The sequence below is a fragment of the Manis pentadactyla genome, chromosome 9 (genome assembly GCF_030020395.1).
Source record: "Manis pentadactyla isolate mManPen7 chromosome 9, mManPen7.hap1, whole genome shotgun sequence".
Classification (NCBI taxonomy): Eukaryota; Metazoa; Chordata; class Mammalia; order Pholidota; family Manidae; genus Manis; species Manis pentadactyla.
In genome coordinates, this window is record NC_080027.1 from 117,730,465 (window position 1) to 117,747,895 (window position 17,431).

General features: G+C 44.3%; 1 protein-coding gene across 2 annotated transcripts in view; it reads left to right on the forward strand.

The window, feature by feature from the left end:
* Nucleotides 1-429: 429 nt before the first annotated feature.
* The window catches only part of KCNH1 (potassium voltage-gated channel subfamily H member 1), a 358,999-nt gene continuing 341,997 nt past the window's right edge, over nt 430-17,431 (forward strand). The window contains exon 1 of one of the 2 annotated variants that reach the window (XM_036912446.2): nt 430-709. In XM_036912446.2, coding sequence (XP_036768341.1) covers nt 631-709 — 79 coding nt within the window. In that variant the 5' untranslated portion in view covers nt 430-630. The remainder of the gene's footprint in view (nt 710-17,431) is intronic. The other variant, XM_036912447.2, reaches the window with a different exon arrangement.

Below are 17,431 nucleotides of genomic sequence, written 5' to 3' on the forward strand. Positions count from 1 at the left end.
GTGGGGCAACCTTCACAAACAAGTCTAAGAGACCCTGGGGGAAGGCACGAGGTGTTCCAGGAGCCTCGGGGGTCCCGGGGGCCCGGCCTGAAGCAGAGCGAAGGAAGAGGGTTACAGGGTCAGGCTCCCTCCGCAGGACTCCCGGCGACCTGCCGGGAGCGAACCACCCGGACAGCCGCTCATTAGCGCTCCTCTCCACCCAGACCCAGGCGCATCCCGGACACATTTCTTGGCTGTGCCCAGAGGGAGGCGCTGCCCACCCAGCCTCGGCCTTCGGCCGTCCGCGTGGCTGGGCCGCGGCGGGAGCCCCCCGCCCGGTCTCCCGCGAGCGGCGGGGTCCTGCTCCCGGCAGGGGGCGCCCCGGACCCCGGCGTCCGGCTCCCTCCGCCCACCCGGAAGCGACTGCGGCGCGGCGAGCCCCGTGCGAGTGCCCTGCGAGGAGGGCCGCGGGGAGGAGGCGCGAAGCGGGCGCGAGGGTGGCCGCCGGAGGGAGCCGCCGCCCCTACGCGCCCGGGTCCCCGCGGGGCGCATGGGGCGCTTCGAGCCGGGATCGCGCGCGGGCGCGGCGTCCAGCTCCCCGCTGCCGTGAAGCCGCGCCGGGACGCTCCCGGACCCCAACGTGCCGCGAGGATGACCATGGCGGGGGGCAGGAGGGGACTGGTGGCCCCGCAAAACACGTTTCTGGAGAATATTGTCCGGCGGTCCAGCGGTAAGAGGTGCATTCGGATTTCGGTCACCCAGGCTTTCCACCGTGTCCTTTATTCAGGCGCCTCCGGCCGCGGGGCGCCGGCAGAGGCAGCGGCACCCGGGGCTCCGCCGCGAGCCGCGGTGCGGGGCTGCCTCCCGGAGGCTGGGAAGGGTGGGCCGGGCGGGGCGGGGGCTGATGGGTCCCCATCCCACGAGGACAGCCCTCCTGGGGACGCCTTTTGGCCTTTCTGGCGCCCGCTGGGTCTCATCTCCGGAGAGCGTGACAGCGGGTGAGCGAAGTCCTGGGAAAAGTGCCGGGACGCCGGGCGCGGCGGCAGCGGCACGCGTTCCGGGCGGCACTGCCCACCCTCCGCGAGGCTCTCGGGGCTCTGCGGCCGCTGCCCAGGGCGTCGCCTCTCCCCAGGGAGGGCCGGCCGGAGAGGCGAGCACCTCCGGGAACCTCCCGAGGGATGGGAGGATGCGGCTGCTTCACCTTCCATCCCGGCGGCTGGGAAGTCCAAGGTGTAGGGACGTGGGGACTTAGAGACCTGCTGCAGGCTGTCGGATTCCACCTCTTCACCCACAAACTCCCCTTCTTCGAGGTTAAAGCTCATGAGGGGCAGAGTTTCCTGGACCCTGGAGGGAAGTGGAGGGCACAGGTGCAGGGCTAGCCAAGGGATCACAGGTACAAGGCTGTCATAGATCCTCTCTTCCAAACCACAGCAGTGTTCTATGCGTACACATCTTGCTCACCTATAAATTCTTGAACTCAGCAAGCCTGTAAATCTATCCATTACCCAAGAAACCAGTAATGCTCCTTGCTCTTCTCTTTCCCTGGGGCATTGACGTGGACAGTTGCCTGAAGCGCGGCGAGGCGAGAGTCCTCCGGGCAGGGATGGAGAGGGAAACGTTTTCAAATGCCTTTAGGACCCACGGCGAAGCATCCTGGCTGAAGCACTTCTGGGCAAACCGGAATCCTGGCAGTTGGGAGGCACAGAGCACACCCTTCATCACCTTAAACCAAAAAGGGCCAAGCCTAGAGACGCGCTTTTCAGGCTCCTGGACCCCTCTTCTTCCAGGGACAGATGATATTCTTCTATTAGGATGACGTGCATGAAGAGCCAACTCAGGAAATGGGTTTTAAAAATGTGTACCCATCGTAGTTTCAGAGCCTCAAGGGGCTTGTGTTAAAATTATGGGCTTCTACTTGGATTTCGTTAGAGATTCAGGATTATCTGAAAAGGGACTTAATCTATACTACTGAGAAATACTCTTTCATTAAAAAGGGATTTAAGTATATCCTATAATAACAACTTATCAACTAGGAAAGCAAATTATCATATATTATTAAGATACTTTACTAGATGTGATCATTTATCTTGTGTCTCTTAAGAATAAGAGTATTGAAGAGTTTCTGGTCAGTCATGTTTTCCTTCAAGGTCTTCCTCACTCAAACTAGGGTGGCTTTTAGAACAAGGTCACAGCCGTGCCAAGAAGGTTCAAGAGGATGATAGTCTGTATCTTAACAGTCACAGTGAACTCTACTGCCGTAAAAAAAAGCTGGAGCTGTGCATGGATTTTTAAATAAAATCACTGTGAGAGCGAATTTGCTGTGATTGCTATTGTTACTGGCCTGTTAGGGGATATGGAGACAGTCTTGCAGATCTGGGGATTCCATTGCCAGGAACATCAACTTTCTCATAAATGTCAATGACAGTTCCATTTTTTGGTGGAGAGGCAGTGGTGTTTAGGGTAGAGGGGAAACCGTGTATGTAATGCATACCATATTATGTTTTTGAGTGGAAAGAACAGTAGAAGGATCTTTTGTGTAACAGTCACAAGGTTCTTTGGGCTTGTAGGAGGACCTTCCTGGAACTAACACCACAATTAAAAAAAAAATTTCCTGGGGCTGAAAAGGCAGAGTACCTTCTAGTTGTGTTGATCTTAGAGTGACTTCCCATCTGTAAGCATATATAGAACGTCAATAGAATTAAGTGGCTGGAAATATTTTTAGCACTGGCATTTTAATTTCAGCACCAATTCCAACAGCTTGACTTCAGTTAACCAACCAAACAACACTGGAAACAACAATGACAGTAAAACATCTTGGGAAAGTTGGATCAGCTTTTAAAAATATTATTTTATCAGAAGAAAAGGTTCTGATCTTCAAATATAGGATTTAAGTCTTCAATGATCCCTTTCATCCTATTTACTCAACACAAATAGAAAAAAAAATGTGGGTTCTTGGAAATACCACAATATCTACACGCATTATTTTACTGTGATGGAAAAAAGTCTATTTAAAAATATTGATTGTTTCCTCCTAAAATCCACCAGACTTTTTTTTTTTGGGACATTACAGTTTTTAAATAGCATTTTACCTTTAAATAGCAATACTGTCTGGTCATTTTATGAGGTATTTTTTCCTAGTGGTCCTAGGCAGTATGATTGTTTCTGTTCTACAGATCAGAAAACTGAGTCTTGGGCATAGTAAGTGACTTATTAAGTGGCAGGCAGACAGTGTCCGAGACAAGAGTTCTTCAGAAGATACTGTTTCTCACCATTATGACAGCCTGTGGAACTGTTTGCAGCATCCTTAAAAAAAAACAACTCATTATATGCTGATGGTAATAGAACTGGCTTTGTTTTGGGGCATTTTAATAACTGTTGTCTGGAATATCATAGAGCTGTAGGAAGAGACAGCCCTTAGATTCTCTTTCCTCTGCCCCTCCTTTCCCCATCAGTGTGCAATGAAGAAATTGAAGCAAGAGCATTTCCTCAAATATTTAAGGTCAGAACTGATAAGACCCCAAGCCCCTTGACCCCAGAGTCATGTTCCTTATGGCCCATATAACATGCCATGACTTCCTTGTACTGCCATTATTTTCTCTAGAGAACCATCATTTCCCAGTGGAGATGGAATAAAATGTTATAACAACAAGAACAACATCCATTTTGGCTAACAGCCACATTACCACATCCAAACAGTATAACGGGGCAGAAGAGAAGCTAATTCTTTTCGAAGCGAGGGTAGTATTTTCACCTTTGTCAATGGCTTAGCTGAAGTGTAGGCATGATAACTGGCGGTTACCATTCGAGTATTAAGTCACTTTTCATAGACTATCACCTTTGATCCTCATAAGCCAGCAAAGGAGGTGCAGGGTCTCCATTTTACTAAGACTCCTCAGGTTAAGTCATTTATGCACAGTTGGTTAGTAAGGGGCAGCTCAAGGATTAATCAGCAGTTGTGACTGGTTTGTTCATTCAACAAAGACTGAGCCTATTTATTGAACACTGGGGATGGGTAGAAAAAAAGGAACCCCCCTAAACTTTAGTAAGTTACATTCTAGTGCATCGGGGCCTAGGAACCTAGGAACCTTGCCCATACATGATGTTTTCTGGCTGTAACTCTTGTTTCGACTTGATGCTGTGTTTAAGAAAATATTTTCAAGGTGTTTACTGGTCTTGATGGGACTAAAATCTGGTTTAATTTTCTTTGACACATTCTGAATACCATTTGAAGGGGAGATTTGATCATTTGTTTTTTGGATAGTTACAAGTAGGCAACAGGAATAATGAATGCCCCAGATTTTGCTTATAGTCATGTCGGTGATCATTTCAAATACTTCTATTGACTCTGTTGCCACATAGGCAAAGCCAGCCTGCTTCTCTTCATATTCATGGCTGGAAAAGTGTTGTTCCAGAATATTTTTTGATGGTTGCTTAAATATGTAGGCACTTACTGTCAGAATGCTTGCTGGAGCAAGTAGGAGATCTGTCTTAGGAAGGCTGGCAGACCTTAGTGCCAGGAAACTACAAAAATATTACCCTAAATGGTCCCACTCTAGGCAGAACATATGTTTTACTGTTCAGAAACCTATATCAAACAATTGTAGGTGCCAGTAAGAATCCATGCACATTAGCAGGAGCGAAACGCAGCACATTTTGGTACAGATTTATGTACATGTATAATTTACAGATTGCTAAATCAGCTGTGTTTTTGTATGGTGTTAAGTTGGTTCAGGTTGTTGATATAATTAGTTAGCAAACAGGATGAAGCCGCGGGTAGTGTTGTGTCTCCTCATAGATGTGTTGAGCCATGGTAGTATTTATGAAACAGAAAAAGTGATTAAAATCCATTGTTGCTCTGAAAGGGGAATGGATGATCATCTGGATTACTACCAGCCCGACAGAGCTTGTGTTTTCTTGTGATATGTTCTTAAGATAACCTTCAGCCAAGGCTCAGCTGTCTTTCTCTGAAAGTGTCAAAAAGTACAGCCTATTGACTGATACTAGCTGGGGGGTTGAGAGGATGAAGCCTTGTGATTTAAGGCAAAGTGGTGAAGTTTCCAAACTCTTATGATTTTTGTGCAATCCATTTTAATAATCTGTCATAACAGAATAGATGCATTTGAGGAACACTGTGGGTAAATTGAATCTGTGGCTCCTTTCTTACCGACACCAGCTCTGCATTTATGATTGGGTTTCATTGGGCAGTGGTTCCTCCAGCCTCACATGGAAACTCCTCAACTCTTCCCCTCTTCTTTATTTTTGGTTAGCTAGTTAATGGCTTATAAAGAAACATTTAAAATATACTTTGGTTATTTATTCAAAAGAACTCTTTTCATAAAGTGAGGATCTGCTTTGTAGATTTAGAGTATTTGGACCATGGGTTTTGTTTGTTTGTTCTTTCTCACTTCAAATGGCCCCACCTGTGCTGGTAAGAAAGGGAACTAGAATCCTGGAATCTTAGTTCATTCTTTACAATTCTTTTTTCCAGTGTTTGAGTCTGCTCTAGATCATCCCTCCCAGTGGCCGTTCAGCCCATGCTTGAATGGCTTCAGTGATGGGACACTCATTTTCTTATAAGGAATGTTCTGTTTTTATGTGACTATAATTATGGACAAGTTTCTTTCCTCTCCTCCCTTCCCCTCCCCTCCCCTCCCTTCTCTCCTCCCTTCCCCTTCTCTCCTCTCCTCTCCCACTTTGCTCCTCTCTCTTCTCCCCTCTCCTATCCTGACCAAGCCTATTCCTTTTTCTACCTGAAAACCATTTTCTTTGGTGCTAATTTGATAACATTGTCTTGATTCTTCTCTCCTGCTTTCTTCTCTTTTAACCTTTTAAAATTGCTTAACACAATAGAAAAGTACATAAAATAATTTTGTGTAGTTTAACACATTTGTATAAAGTAAATATTGTGCGCACACCACGTACGTCAAAGAATAGAATCTTACCAGCTCTCCAGAACCCCCCTGGGTCCCTTCCTGGTCCCAACTCCCTTGCTGTCCAAAGGGAGCCATCTCTGATTTTATGGTGATCAATTTCCTGCTTTCCCTCATAATTTTACCACCTTGTTTTGTGTTCCCCAAACCACAGCTTATTATTGTCTCTTTTTGAGCTTTATATACACGAGGCCATGTGGCATGTACTCTTGTCAGTTGGAGACTCATCCATGTTGTTGTGTGTGCTGCTGGTTCATTTTCACTGCTGTGTCATCCTGCATGATATGGCCATAACACACATTTTGTTTATCCATTCTGCTGTTGATAGGCACATGTTAGTTCTCAAACTGGTCCCTGCCTGCAGAGGGCAAGGAGAGCCCAAAGAAAGAGGAAGACCACTCTGGGTTGGGAGGTGGCAGGTTTCATAAGCAGGGGAACTTACGTCCAAGGCTTTTCTAGGGTGGCTGTGAGGCAGGTAGACCTCCTCACCCTCCACACTCATAATAATGTATATAGAGGCCTTAACTGGGTTCAACCACGTCAGTCCAGATGGTCTCAACGATACCTTATTCAAGGCTATGTCCTTGGAACAGCTCCCACTGTGAGAACGGTGGGCTGAACCCGCATTCCAAGGACAGGGGAGGGAGTGAGGAGCCTCTGATGGCCCGAGTGCAGCATGCAGGTCAACAGGTGGTCACGCTCCCAGTGATCTCCTCCAACATGTGAGTTGGTCTCAGCTTCTTGCTATTAATGCTGCTACAGGCATTCTTGCACATGTCTTTTGGAACATGTGGGCGCACATTTCTGTGAGGTACATACCTAGCATGTGTATGTTTAACTGTGGGAGATGCTACCAAACAATTTTGCAAAGTTTGTGTCAATTGACACTCCTACCAGCAGTGCATGAGGGTTTTCCTCCTCCATATCCTTGCCAACCATTGGGTATTTTTCTCCTTTTTTTCAGTAAGAAAGCCATTCCTCAAACAATCTGGTAACTAATAAAACAGGATCACTTAGAGTTATGTTAGTAGTGAGCATATGAACAAAATGAAATGAAAACAAAACTTGCCCTTGTCCTTTGGGAAGCATCAGTATCTACTGTGTGTTTAAATGTTCTCACAGCCTGAACTCCCCCACGCAGGATGGTAAATGACGCAGAAGACATGCACTGTTAGGATTGTGTGCAAAGGGTACATGCGAGGATGCTTGTGTGTGTGTGTGTGTGTTTAGGACACTCATTTTCATAAACTGAGAAGCAATAAACCCTGGGGACAGAGATTATGTAAGAATTAGAGCTGGAAGTGAGAAGGAACGAGGAAGTGAATGATTTATGTTTATTTTAGTGACAGAAATAAAACAAAACGAATGAAGGAAAGGCACAGATTTCATGGAGGAATCAAAATTCAAAGGCAGATTAAAATGAAAAGCAAAGCCAGCTTATGGTTCAGTTTTCTAAGTATGGTGAACCTCCTTTGGCGCAAGGCTTGGGCGAGCGTCCGAGAATACCAAAGTAGATCAGGCTTTTGTGATGTTGGGTCTCACTGAGGATTCATGATGGTGACAAACACACACTGTAAACATCTCCAAAGATCACAGACGTCATGCTGACTCCATGCATGCCTCACGTTTTCCCCTTATAACTGCCGTACGCACAGTTCTTCTTAGTGGAGAATTGCAATTTGGGTCAAGCAAGCCATGGCAAAAACCATTGGCTAGTCTAACAAACAAAGGAGAGGGATGTTATTTTACAGAGAAGGGGATGAAGTTGGGAGGGGTTGTTTTGAATGAAAGTCCTTTGGAGAAAAGTGAGAGTTCAGGGCCATGACAGTGTCTCATTGGCTGAGTTGCAGTGCTAGTCGATTTCCTGTAGGAGATGCAATGTACATCATTTCCTATTGGGTCCTAAAATTGATGATTCTTTCCCTTTGAGGATTCTTCTCTTGGGGGTCTGTAATTGACAATTCTTTACCTCCAGGGGTACCCCATGAGAGTTCCCATTATAAACGTTCACTTTCCCTTTATAAATGTTCACACCGCACATCCTAGATGCTGGAGTTTGCTTGATGCTCTGGTGGTTCTCTGTGGAATTGCAGTCTTGCTGACAGATTGCATTTTGGCCAATTTAAGCATCTCCCTCAGTTTTCATGGTCTGTGTTCTTACAGTTGTGTACTGCTCTTAATGACAAAACTGCTGAAAACTCTTCTGATTGGGTCTGATAGAGTTTATGCCAATAATCAGAATCTGTTTGCTTACTCATCCTAAGACTGCCCATTATGTAAATTAAAATGTCAACTCTTACAATTAGTCCTGTGTTGCATAAAACCTATGTTCTGATTTAACTGAGTCATCCTGTAATTTTTAATGTAGTTATCAATGGAGAGTGCCTCAAAACCATCATTTCTCATAGCTTTTTAAAGGTTCTGGGATGACATCAGGTGCTTCTATAAAAGAAGAGGAATGGCCTCTCATGATCTCCTTCTTCTCTTAAGCAATAGCATAGGCACCCTCCCTGGCTTAAGAGGGCTGGAGTCAGCATGTGAAAGATGATACCGATTGGCAGATTTACTGATATTTATCTCCTGCTTTGGTTTCTTTTAAGAAACAATTTGGGAAGTGTATTTTACAGGAGAACTTCACTACTATGGCAAAGAAGACAGAGCAGACTGAGTGATAAGACAATATTTCATCTAAATGGATTTCTAAGTTTTAATTTTCTTTACTTTTGTTGCCTCTCAGCATTATTGGGATCGGATTGATTAGAGTTCTAGCTGGTATCATTAAGGGTGAGCTTTGAGTCTCACATGGGCCTAGGTACTGCTTCTCTTCTGTTGGCCTCCCTAGAGTCAGTCTTGTCTTTTCTTCTCCACCCTGCCCTGTGCCCCGGTAGGGTGACCTGTGTGGGTTACGTTGGTAGGCTCCCTTGCTGTCTGGGTTTGTCCTGTGGGGCGTGCCACCATAAGGTGGGAGGAGAAGGAGAGGTTGGGGTATTTCTTTTCCTCATTTTCCTCATCGCAAGGTCGAGATAGCCTCGCTGTTTTCCCTTGGTCGAAGGTTCCATCTCCCTCTCTGTCTTCGGGTTTGGGTAAGGCTGAGCACTGTACAGTTGTCAAGTGTTGCCAACCCTTGTGTCACACTATCCCTGAAGGTTCCCTCAGTGGTATTCTGGGGCAGGCTGCAGCTCACTGGTGCTACCTCTCAAGGTCTGATTATGTACATCTCTTCCCCATTCCTGGTGCAAGGGCTTCACCTTGGTAGCTTGGTAGCAGATTTGCCACAGGGGAGTATTTGCACCTCAGAAATGGGCAAATGCTACAAGTCAGGGCTTTTGCAGCCCTCAGAGAGTCAGTTTGCTAGCATACTTCTGCCAATACCCCACCCATACTTTGTAAATAGTTTCTTTCTTAAAATCTCCTCAAATTATCTATTTGAGCATGCCATTATTTTCCTGCCAGGATTCTGACCCACAGAACCAGTTACTCATCCTCTGGATCAAGTACTTTCTCAAAAGCCTTTTGTCCGGACCAGTTTCAGCCATGGGGGTGAGCTTGGTGAGAGGGTGTGGAGGAAAGGCACTTCTTTCATCATTCAGACATCCCCCCATTCCGCCTGCTGAAGGCAGCGTAAGCCTGCCCTTTGCTTCTCAGCCCAGTCACCTCCAGGCTGCATAAGCTTTTTTCACATTTCTTTTCTATCTTTTCTCACTTTCATGATGATCTCAGAAGTTAAGAAAGACCCTAAGTAAATTGGGGGTTTACCAGAGACATGAGAAACCAGCTAATAATAGTTCAAAGCACCAATTATAATTATTGGTTGTGATCATGGCCTTGAGCAAATTAAATAGCCTTTCTTGAATGTGTGCCTAGCAGTGTGTCAAAGGTTTTACATCTATCAGCCCCTCTAAAAGCTTTACTCTAACTATTCTGTGAGTACTTTCCTTATCCCATTTTACACATGAAGAAACTGAGGTTTAAAGAGATGAAGTAAGTTGCTTTCAGTTACTTTCTAGTAGTAGAATTTCTAGGAATGTGTTAGGAATGCAGATTCCCAGACCCTCCCTCATAGCCTCGTGAATCAGAAAGTCTGGGGATAGGGCCAGTTATCTGTGTTTTACTAAGTCCTCCAGGCACTTCTGATGGATGGACCAACTTCGTGGAGGGCCATGGCTTCTGAGACCCCCCTCCATGCATTTCTTTACTTGCGAGGCAAATGCTCGGGTGTCAGGACGTAGGGGTAGAGGTTGTGTGTTGGACAGTGAGAAGACTTTTTCTCCTAGATGTTAGTTGCCCCGTTTTTGTTCCCATCCCATTCCCGCCTCAGCCACAGCCAGCATTCCAGTGTCCTGAGTCCCTCCAGGGACCTCTTGGGTCCATTAGCCTCCTTCTTGGCCAGATCCCTCTGGAATTATAAAACTGTGACTTTCTCTGCCACACATCCTCCATAATCTTGTTATCTTCCAGAAACTGAACTCATTCCTGCTGTTAACTCCCTTCTCGGCGTCGTGGGTACAGTCCTTTAAATTTTTCAGCCATCATTTAAGAACCAAGAAATAAATGTGTGTGTTCCATCTGCCATTTTGAAATGATAACTGACACTTTTTCAAGATAGAAGAGGTCCTGAATTCCAGTCATTCTCCTTTTGCCAGATGAAATCCCACTTTATGTTCTTCTCACCTCGCTAGAGTGTCCAGGGATTGTGTCCTGGTCCAATGTCACTGAATGTGCCACTTTTTTCTTTTACTCTTGTCAGATGATGAAACTAATAATATTTAGGAACAAGTTTGATGTCCTTTATTCAAGGGAAACAGTCCCTGCTTGAGAGGAGTGCAGTGCCTCACGAGTGCTCTGCCTGAGGGATTTGGGGCAGGGGCGAGTTTTGTAGAGCATTAGAAGGGGCCACATGGACACAGGGCCTGACTGGGGAGGAGGTCGGGGGTTTCCCTGGGAGTCTAGCAGGCCCCGTTTTCTAGGGTAAGGGAAGCTGACTGAGGCTGAGCTGGTTGTGAAGGTTCTTTGACAGAGAGGTGTTCCCTTAAGTGCAGGCTGACTCAGGTTTAGCTTTGTGACGTGCACCCTGCCGCTGGCCTCCACTGAGTGGGTCCCAATATACAAATTAACTTTGTCATTCTCTCCACCAGTGTCCCGCTCCCTTCCTCTCACTTGTCCCTAGTGATGCCTTCTCTTTGAATTTTGTTTTTTTTTCCTCTATCTCCCTCTGGCTTTTGGTCACAGTCTCCGTCTTCAGTCCCACGAACTCTCCAGCGGCCCCGGGCTCCTCCCTCTCATCTGCAGGTCCTGCTGTTGGTCTCGCTCTTGGCCATTCCTCCGCTCCGGCTCATGCTCTTGCACTCTCTGTTGCCCTGTGCCTGCACCCCCTGCTCCATGTCCCTCTGTCCCCTCGATCTCCTCTCTTTTCCTTATCTGTCTTCCTGCCATCTCTGCTTGCCACTGATCATCTCTGTTGATGTCTGCCTTTTGTCTGTGACCCTGTCTGCCGTCTGTCTTGGTCACTGGCTGTCATCTCTCTCTAGCTGTTCCTGTTTGCTGTCTGTAGTCTCTGTCTGCCTCCATCTATCCATCCATCTTTGCTCCTGTCTGTCTGTCTGTCCAGTTCTCCCCTGACATGTCTCAGTAGGTACTCTTCTGTGTATCTGTCTGAGCTCCCGTTTCTCTCTCAAGACCACCTTTCTCCATTTACTCACCAGTGTGCATGTGGTCTGCTGGACAGACTTCTCAGCCTAGTGTCTTGCTTCTTGCTGTGAAGAAAAAAATCTAACTGGCTCAGCCCTGACCATGGGTTGTTTGGCCACACATCCATACCTGGTCTAGCCTGCTGGCCTGGGTGGGGGCTGGAAGTAGAGTTATATGATGAGTAGAGTGGAATAGATGATGTGACACAGGGAATCTGTGCATAGCTTTCAAATGACAAATGTGTCCCCTGCGTTCCTGCCATGCCTGGGACAATGTAGATACTTATGTAATTGTTGTATTAAACTGAGCTGTTCTGAGATTCCTTCTATCCACTCTGGTGCTCTTCCCTATAGCTTCACTGAGCCATTTGCCAAGAAAATGTTAAAATAACACAGGAGGCAGATATAAAGCTGACTTAAAAAAATCTTTTCCTGGTACCATTTAATATTTTTATGCTGCTTACTTTGAGTGACCTTTTTTTTTTTTTTAAATTCTGGGAATGATGGTCTAAGAGTTTTGTTCAAAATGCCTATAATATATATAAATGTGCATTAAGAAATTATTATGCCTACAAAAATGAGAACAAAACACCTGATTGTATAATCTACTTCACCACTTTTTAGCAATTGATTACACAAGTAAATGTTAGCAGTAATTCAACATATCACTGACCTCTTATTTACTGAGTAAAATATTACTGAGTAATAAAAATGTGTCCATGTTTTTTTTGACACAATTTCATGTATATTCTCATTCCCTTACTTTCTGCTTGTAAAACTGATGCATCTTCTTTTTTTGTTTCAAAATCCTTTAATTTGATGCTGAGTGAAGATGGAGGTCATGCTTTTGAAACCATGTACTTAGGGGTAACCACACAGCGAATGAAGTGTTTGAGTTTGCTTTTGAAATTGAAATCTCTCTCCCCCTTGTAATTTACTGATTTAATAAAAAATGTATTTCTGTAGGATATTAAAATCAGAGACAAAGCAGATAAGTATTGACTCTCTTGGGAGTTCAGTTTGTATTGTGCAAATATTCAGCCCTTGACAATTTAGAAGAGTCATTTTCATGTAATTTTATTGTTGAAAAACACAATGGGGACTGCAAAGGACTTTTGCTGATATTTAAATTTCAAATGTTTTATTTAGGTGTATCATACTGACTTAGCTTCTTGTTTTCATTGCATGCTCTCTTTTTCTTCCAGATATTACCAAATCTTGATCTTTTTTTTGTTTTTTTAAAAAGTGATTTCTGATATGGATATTATTTAGGTTCAGTCAAATCAAATTCCTGTTTCCTGGGCTTTGTCTAGTACTTATATACATACCTCTTGTTCTCATCATTTATCTCAATCATTTTGCTGTTGTTTTAAAGAGAGGAACATGTATTTTTACTCAAACTTGCTTTTTTGAGAGCACTGATATCAAAAGTGTTAGGAAGATGTGTTCTCTTCAAAGAAAAATATCTTGAATTATTAGAAGCATACTGCGAAATATTTATTGTAGCCCTCTAAATAACCCATGTTGGCAGGGAACAATAAATTTGTGTGAGCTGCTTGCTGAATGTAGCTTTTATCTGTGTAATTGCCAAACGGAGTCACTTTTCTAAGTCATTGCTTTAGTTTCTCCTTTGTTATTTGTGGTAATTATGATGCAAAGCAATTTTCTAATAATTTCTTTTTAGAATATCTCTGTTATGCTTTATGCACAAATGCTGGGTTTGGAATGAGTTTGACCTGTTCTGACTATGCAGTGTGGTTTGGCTCAAGCCCCATCAGCTGGAGAAACTTAACAGGGCTGGGGGAGGGGAGTCTTTCAAATTTTTAGAGAATGTTTTATTCTACAGACTGGAGGGAAACTGTGTGGGCTGAGGAGGGATGAATTTAGGAAACCTTACATTTAAGTGCATGCCTGCTTGCACTTAAAGACCCTCAGGGGGTAAGAAGGCCTGGGGTAGAGGAGGCAGTCGAATCCGGCTGAAGACCTGGAGACACAGGGAACTTTCAGATGAGAGCCAATGAATAAATCACGGCAAGGGCAGCCACGTTGAACACATTTTGCTGAACAATGTAGGAGGGACTTAATCAGTTCAGAAAATATGAATTTGTAGGCAGGCTTGGTGCTTTAGAATGGGCCATTGGCTGATTGGAAGTTACCCATTCTACCTGCAAAAGCTATATATATATATATATATGTGTAAAATCAAGATACCTATATAATCAAGATGTCTTATGTCTTATGTCTTACCTGGGTTTTAAGGATTCTAAAGACACTTTAAGCATTTCACGTATATACAAACTGACCTGCAAACATGAGAGTTATTTCTACTGTAGAATCCCTTGACAATATGGTACATTTTTACATTAATACTGCTCATCATACCATGTCTTCAAATCCAAACAATTCCACTGAGCCAAAGCCTGGTACAGCATGGTTCACCTGAACTCTGAGTATTGCTACTGCCTTAGCTAAGTTTAGAATGTTTCTGCAGTTGTTCAAGTGACCCAGACTCTAGAGAGTCCAGCATTTAGAGAGGTGATATTTTAAGGTAATGAGGGGTTGATTCCTCCACATGGGCAGGTGGCTTGCAGGTTACAGAGGTGCCATCTGATTTGTTCTTTGGTATGAATCCAGTTACTAAGAGAGTCAGATTTTGTTGCTGCCAGAAGCATGGGGATCTTCTAGTTGGCCACCACCGAGACCCATAGATTTGAAGCGACTTACTAGGTTGCTAGGGACAACACTGCTACTAGAGCCTGGCTTGATGGTCACCATTGTTCTTCCAAATGGTGCTCTTGGAACCCAAGGGACTGCTGGGGATGGGGAAGGATGGATTAATGGGGTTCCTGTTACCCTTCATTCTTCTGTTGGTTTTCATTGTTGACTAGGTTCTTTGGTGCTTCTCCCTATAATCTCAGGGCCTCTTCTCACTAGGTGGCCTCTGCTTGCCAAGTCTCTATAGGGCCTCTCCTGTAGTATAGCTTAGGGCTCACATGGCAGTCAGGGCCCCCATGAGTGCTGAAGAAGAAGCTGCTAGACCTTAATGCTTAGGTCTGGGATCGGCATGGCATCCATTGTGTCGTTGGTTGAAGCAAATCACAGACCCACACAGATTCAAGGTGAGAGGATTAAACAAGGGCAGAGATGTGGGGAGGCACAGTTTTTTGGGGGATACCAGGGTAATCACAACTGTTCATAGTGATGCTTTGACTGTATCAGCTATCAGAGTCTGAGACATGTAAGGGGTTGGTCTCTTCTAAAAAATATTTTGTTAAAAAAAGAAGAGAGAAAGTGAAAAGGGCTTACAGAGCACCAGCAATGTCTGGAAGGGGTTGTATTGCCTCTTCCTCTAGATATTTTGGAAGACTCACTGGTGTGATGTGGCAGTACCAGAAGGCAGGATGCATGAGGATGACTTCCCAGTGCCACTTGGGGTCTTGGAGCTTTGATCCTTGTTAATGTGGTAGGGCCCATTTTACCTACATTCCTCTAGGTTTTTACTTAACTGAAGCTTGTCTGAAGGAGCCAGATGAGACTCAAATTACAGTATCACCTTTATTACTGTTACACTGGATTGGAGAACATGGCAGTGACAACTGCCTCCCTTCTTAAGGCTAGTCTTTGGCTTCTGGGTCACAAATTACTGACCTACTCTTAGGTCACAAAGCTGGAGCTGACAGAGCAGAGGGCTGGTAGGGCCTGTTACAAAAGGGTTCTGAGCATCACAGGGAGCCAAGGAGCTCAAGCCCTCTCTTCTCTCTCCCTGCTGGGGCATAGGCAAGTCTGAGAGGCCAGGAAACACAGAGTGGATTCTTCTTGCTCTTGAGATACTTACCAATAGCTTAATCAATCTACTTAGGGAGGTATAAGTGAGGGGAATGAAGAAAGGGGTTGCAAGTATGCATTATAGCACTTCTTTCTGGGGGCGAGTGGGCATACCTTCCTCTTAGGGAAACCCTCAGGTGGAGAAGGCTGTATTGCCTTCATAAAAACTCATTATCAAAATAGAGCCTTACAGAAGTAGTATATTCTGCCAGATCTAGAGTCCTGTAACTACCAAGGTCTTTGAGGGGGTTTAAGATGGAAACTTACAAAGCATGGGTGAAGGACTGGCAGTAGTGTGCTGCTAAACTGACTCTCTGCCAGGGGAAAAAGCACTGAGTTGTAGCACTGGCCAATTTCTGAGGTGTAAATACTTCCTCTGTGAGCTATGGTTCTGCTGATCCCATTAAAGATTGTTGCAGAACATTATACAGTTAAGAGCATTGGCTTTTGCTATTTGTCATGGTTAATTTTATGTGTCAACTTGAGTGGGTTATGGGGTGCCCAGATATTTGGTCAAACATTATTCTGGTTATTTCTGTGAGGATATTTCTGGATGAGTTTAGCACTCAAGCTGATAGACTGGATAAAGCGGTTTGCTTCCCCTAATGTGGGTGGGCCTCATCTAATCAGTTGATGGCCTGAGTAGAACACAAGGCTTACTTCCTGTTGAATAAGAGGGAATAACTCCTGCCTGACTGCTTTTGAGCATGGACATTGGTTGTTTTCCTGCCTTTGGGTTTGAACTGAAATACTGGCTCTTCCTTGGTCATGAGCCTGCCAGGGCTTGGCCTGGAATTTATCACCAGCTCTCCTGGTTCTCTGGCCTTTGGACTCAAGCTGGTACTATACCATTGGCTATCTTGCCTCTCCAGCTTGGCAGCTGCAAATCTTGGGAATTTTCAGCCTCCATCAGCACCTGAGCCAACTTATTAAAATAAATAAATCTCTCTCTCTCATGTGTGTGTGTGTGTGTGTGTATGTTCTTTTTCTCTGGAGAACCCTAATGCAGTCTTAGACAGTGCCAGCTCTACTATATGTGTGACCTAGGACAAATTCCTTCCATTTGTTAAGCCCTCTTACCATATTTATAAAAATGGGTTAATACTAGTGCCTGCCTACCCCATGGGGTAACAATCCAGTGACTATTCATATATATGAAGATTGACAGATACCCTACGGTTTCTCAGTTTAAAGATAACCGAATTTCTTGAATCCATATGAGGCCAATTCTGATGCAGTCTTAAGAGATTACTTTTTTTGATGTTTTGTTCATGCCCTGGGTTATTTCCAAATTAAGTTTTGCTTGGCTTCAAAATAAGCTTTCATTTATTGAGTTTGGAAAATAGTTGATGATTCCAGAGTCATTTATGTTTGGATGTGGAATGCATTCTCTCTCCATTGGCTAGAAAGTCTGTATCACTTCATTAGTGCCCTCTTATTTGGTGTTTTTTAAAAAATTTGAGATATAGTTGATATACAATATTATAGTAGTTTCAGGTGTACAACTACTGATTTGACAATTATGTACGTAACTAAATGCTCACCCTGATAGTTGCGTTTATCATCTGTCATCATGCAAAGATATTACAATATTATTGACTATGTTACCTGTGCTGTGCTTCTATCCCTGTGACTAATTTATTTTACAGTTGAAAGTTTATACCTTTTATACCCTTCACCTATTTTGCCCATCCTCTCAGCCTCCTTCCCTATGGTGCTACCAGTCTGTTCTCTGTGTTTATGAGTCTATTTCTGGTTTGTTTTTTCATTTTTTTTAGATTCCAGATATAAGTGAAGTCATATGGTATTTGTCTTTCTGTCTGACTTATTTCACTTGGCATAATATCCTCTAGGTCCATCCATGTTGTCACAAATGGCAAGATTTTATTCTTTTTTATGGCTTAGTAATATTCTATTGTAGATATGTACCACATATTCTTTATTCATTCATCTATTGATGGATACTTAAGTTGCTTCCATATCATGGCTATTGTAGATAATGCTGAAATA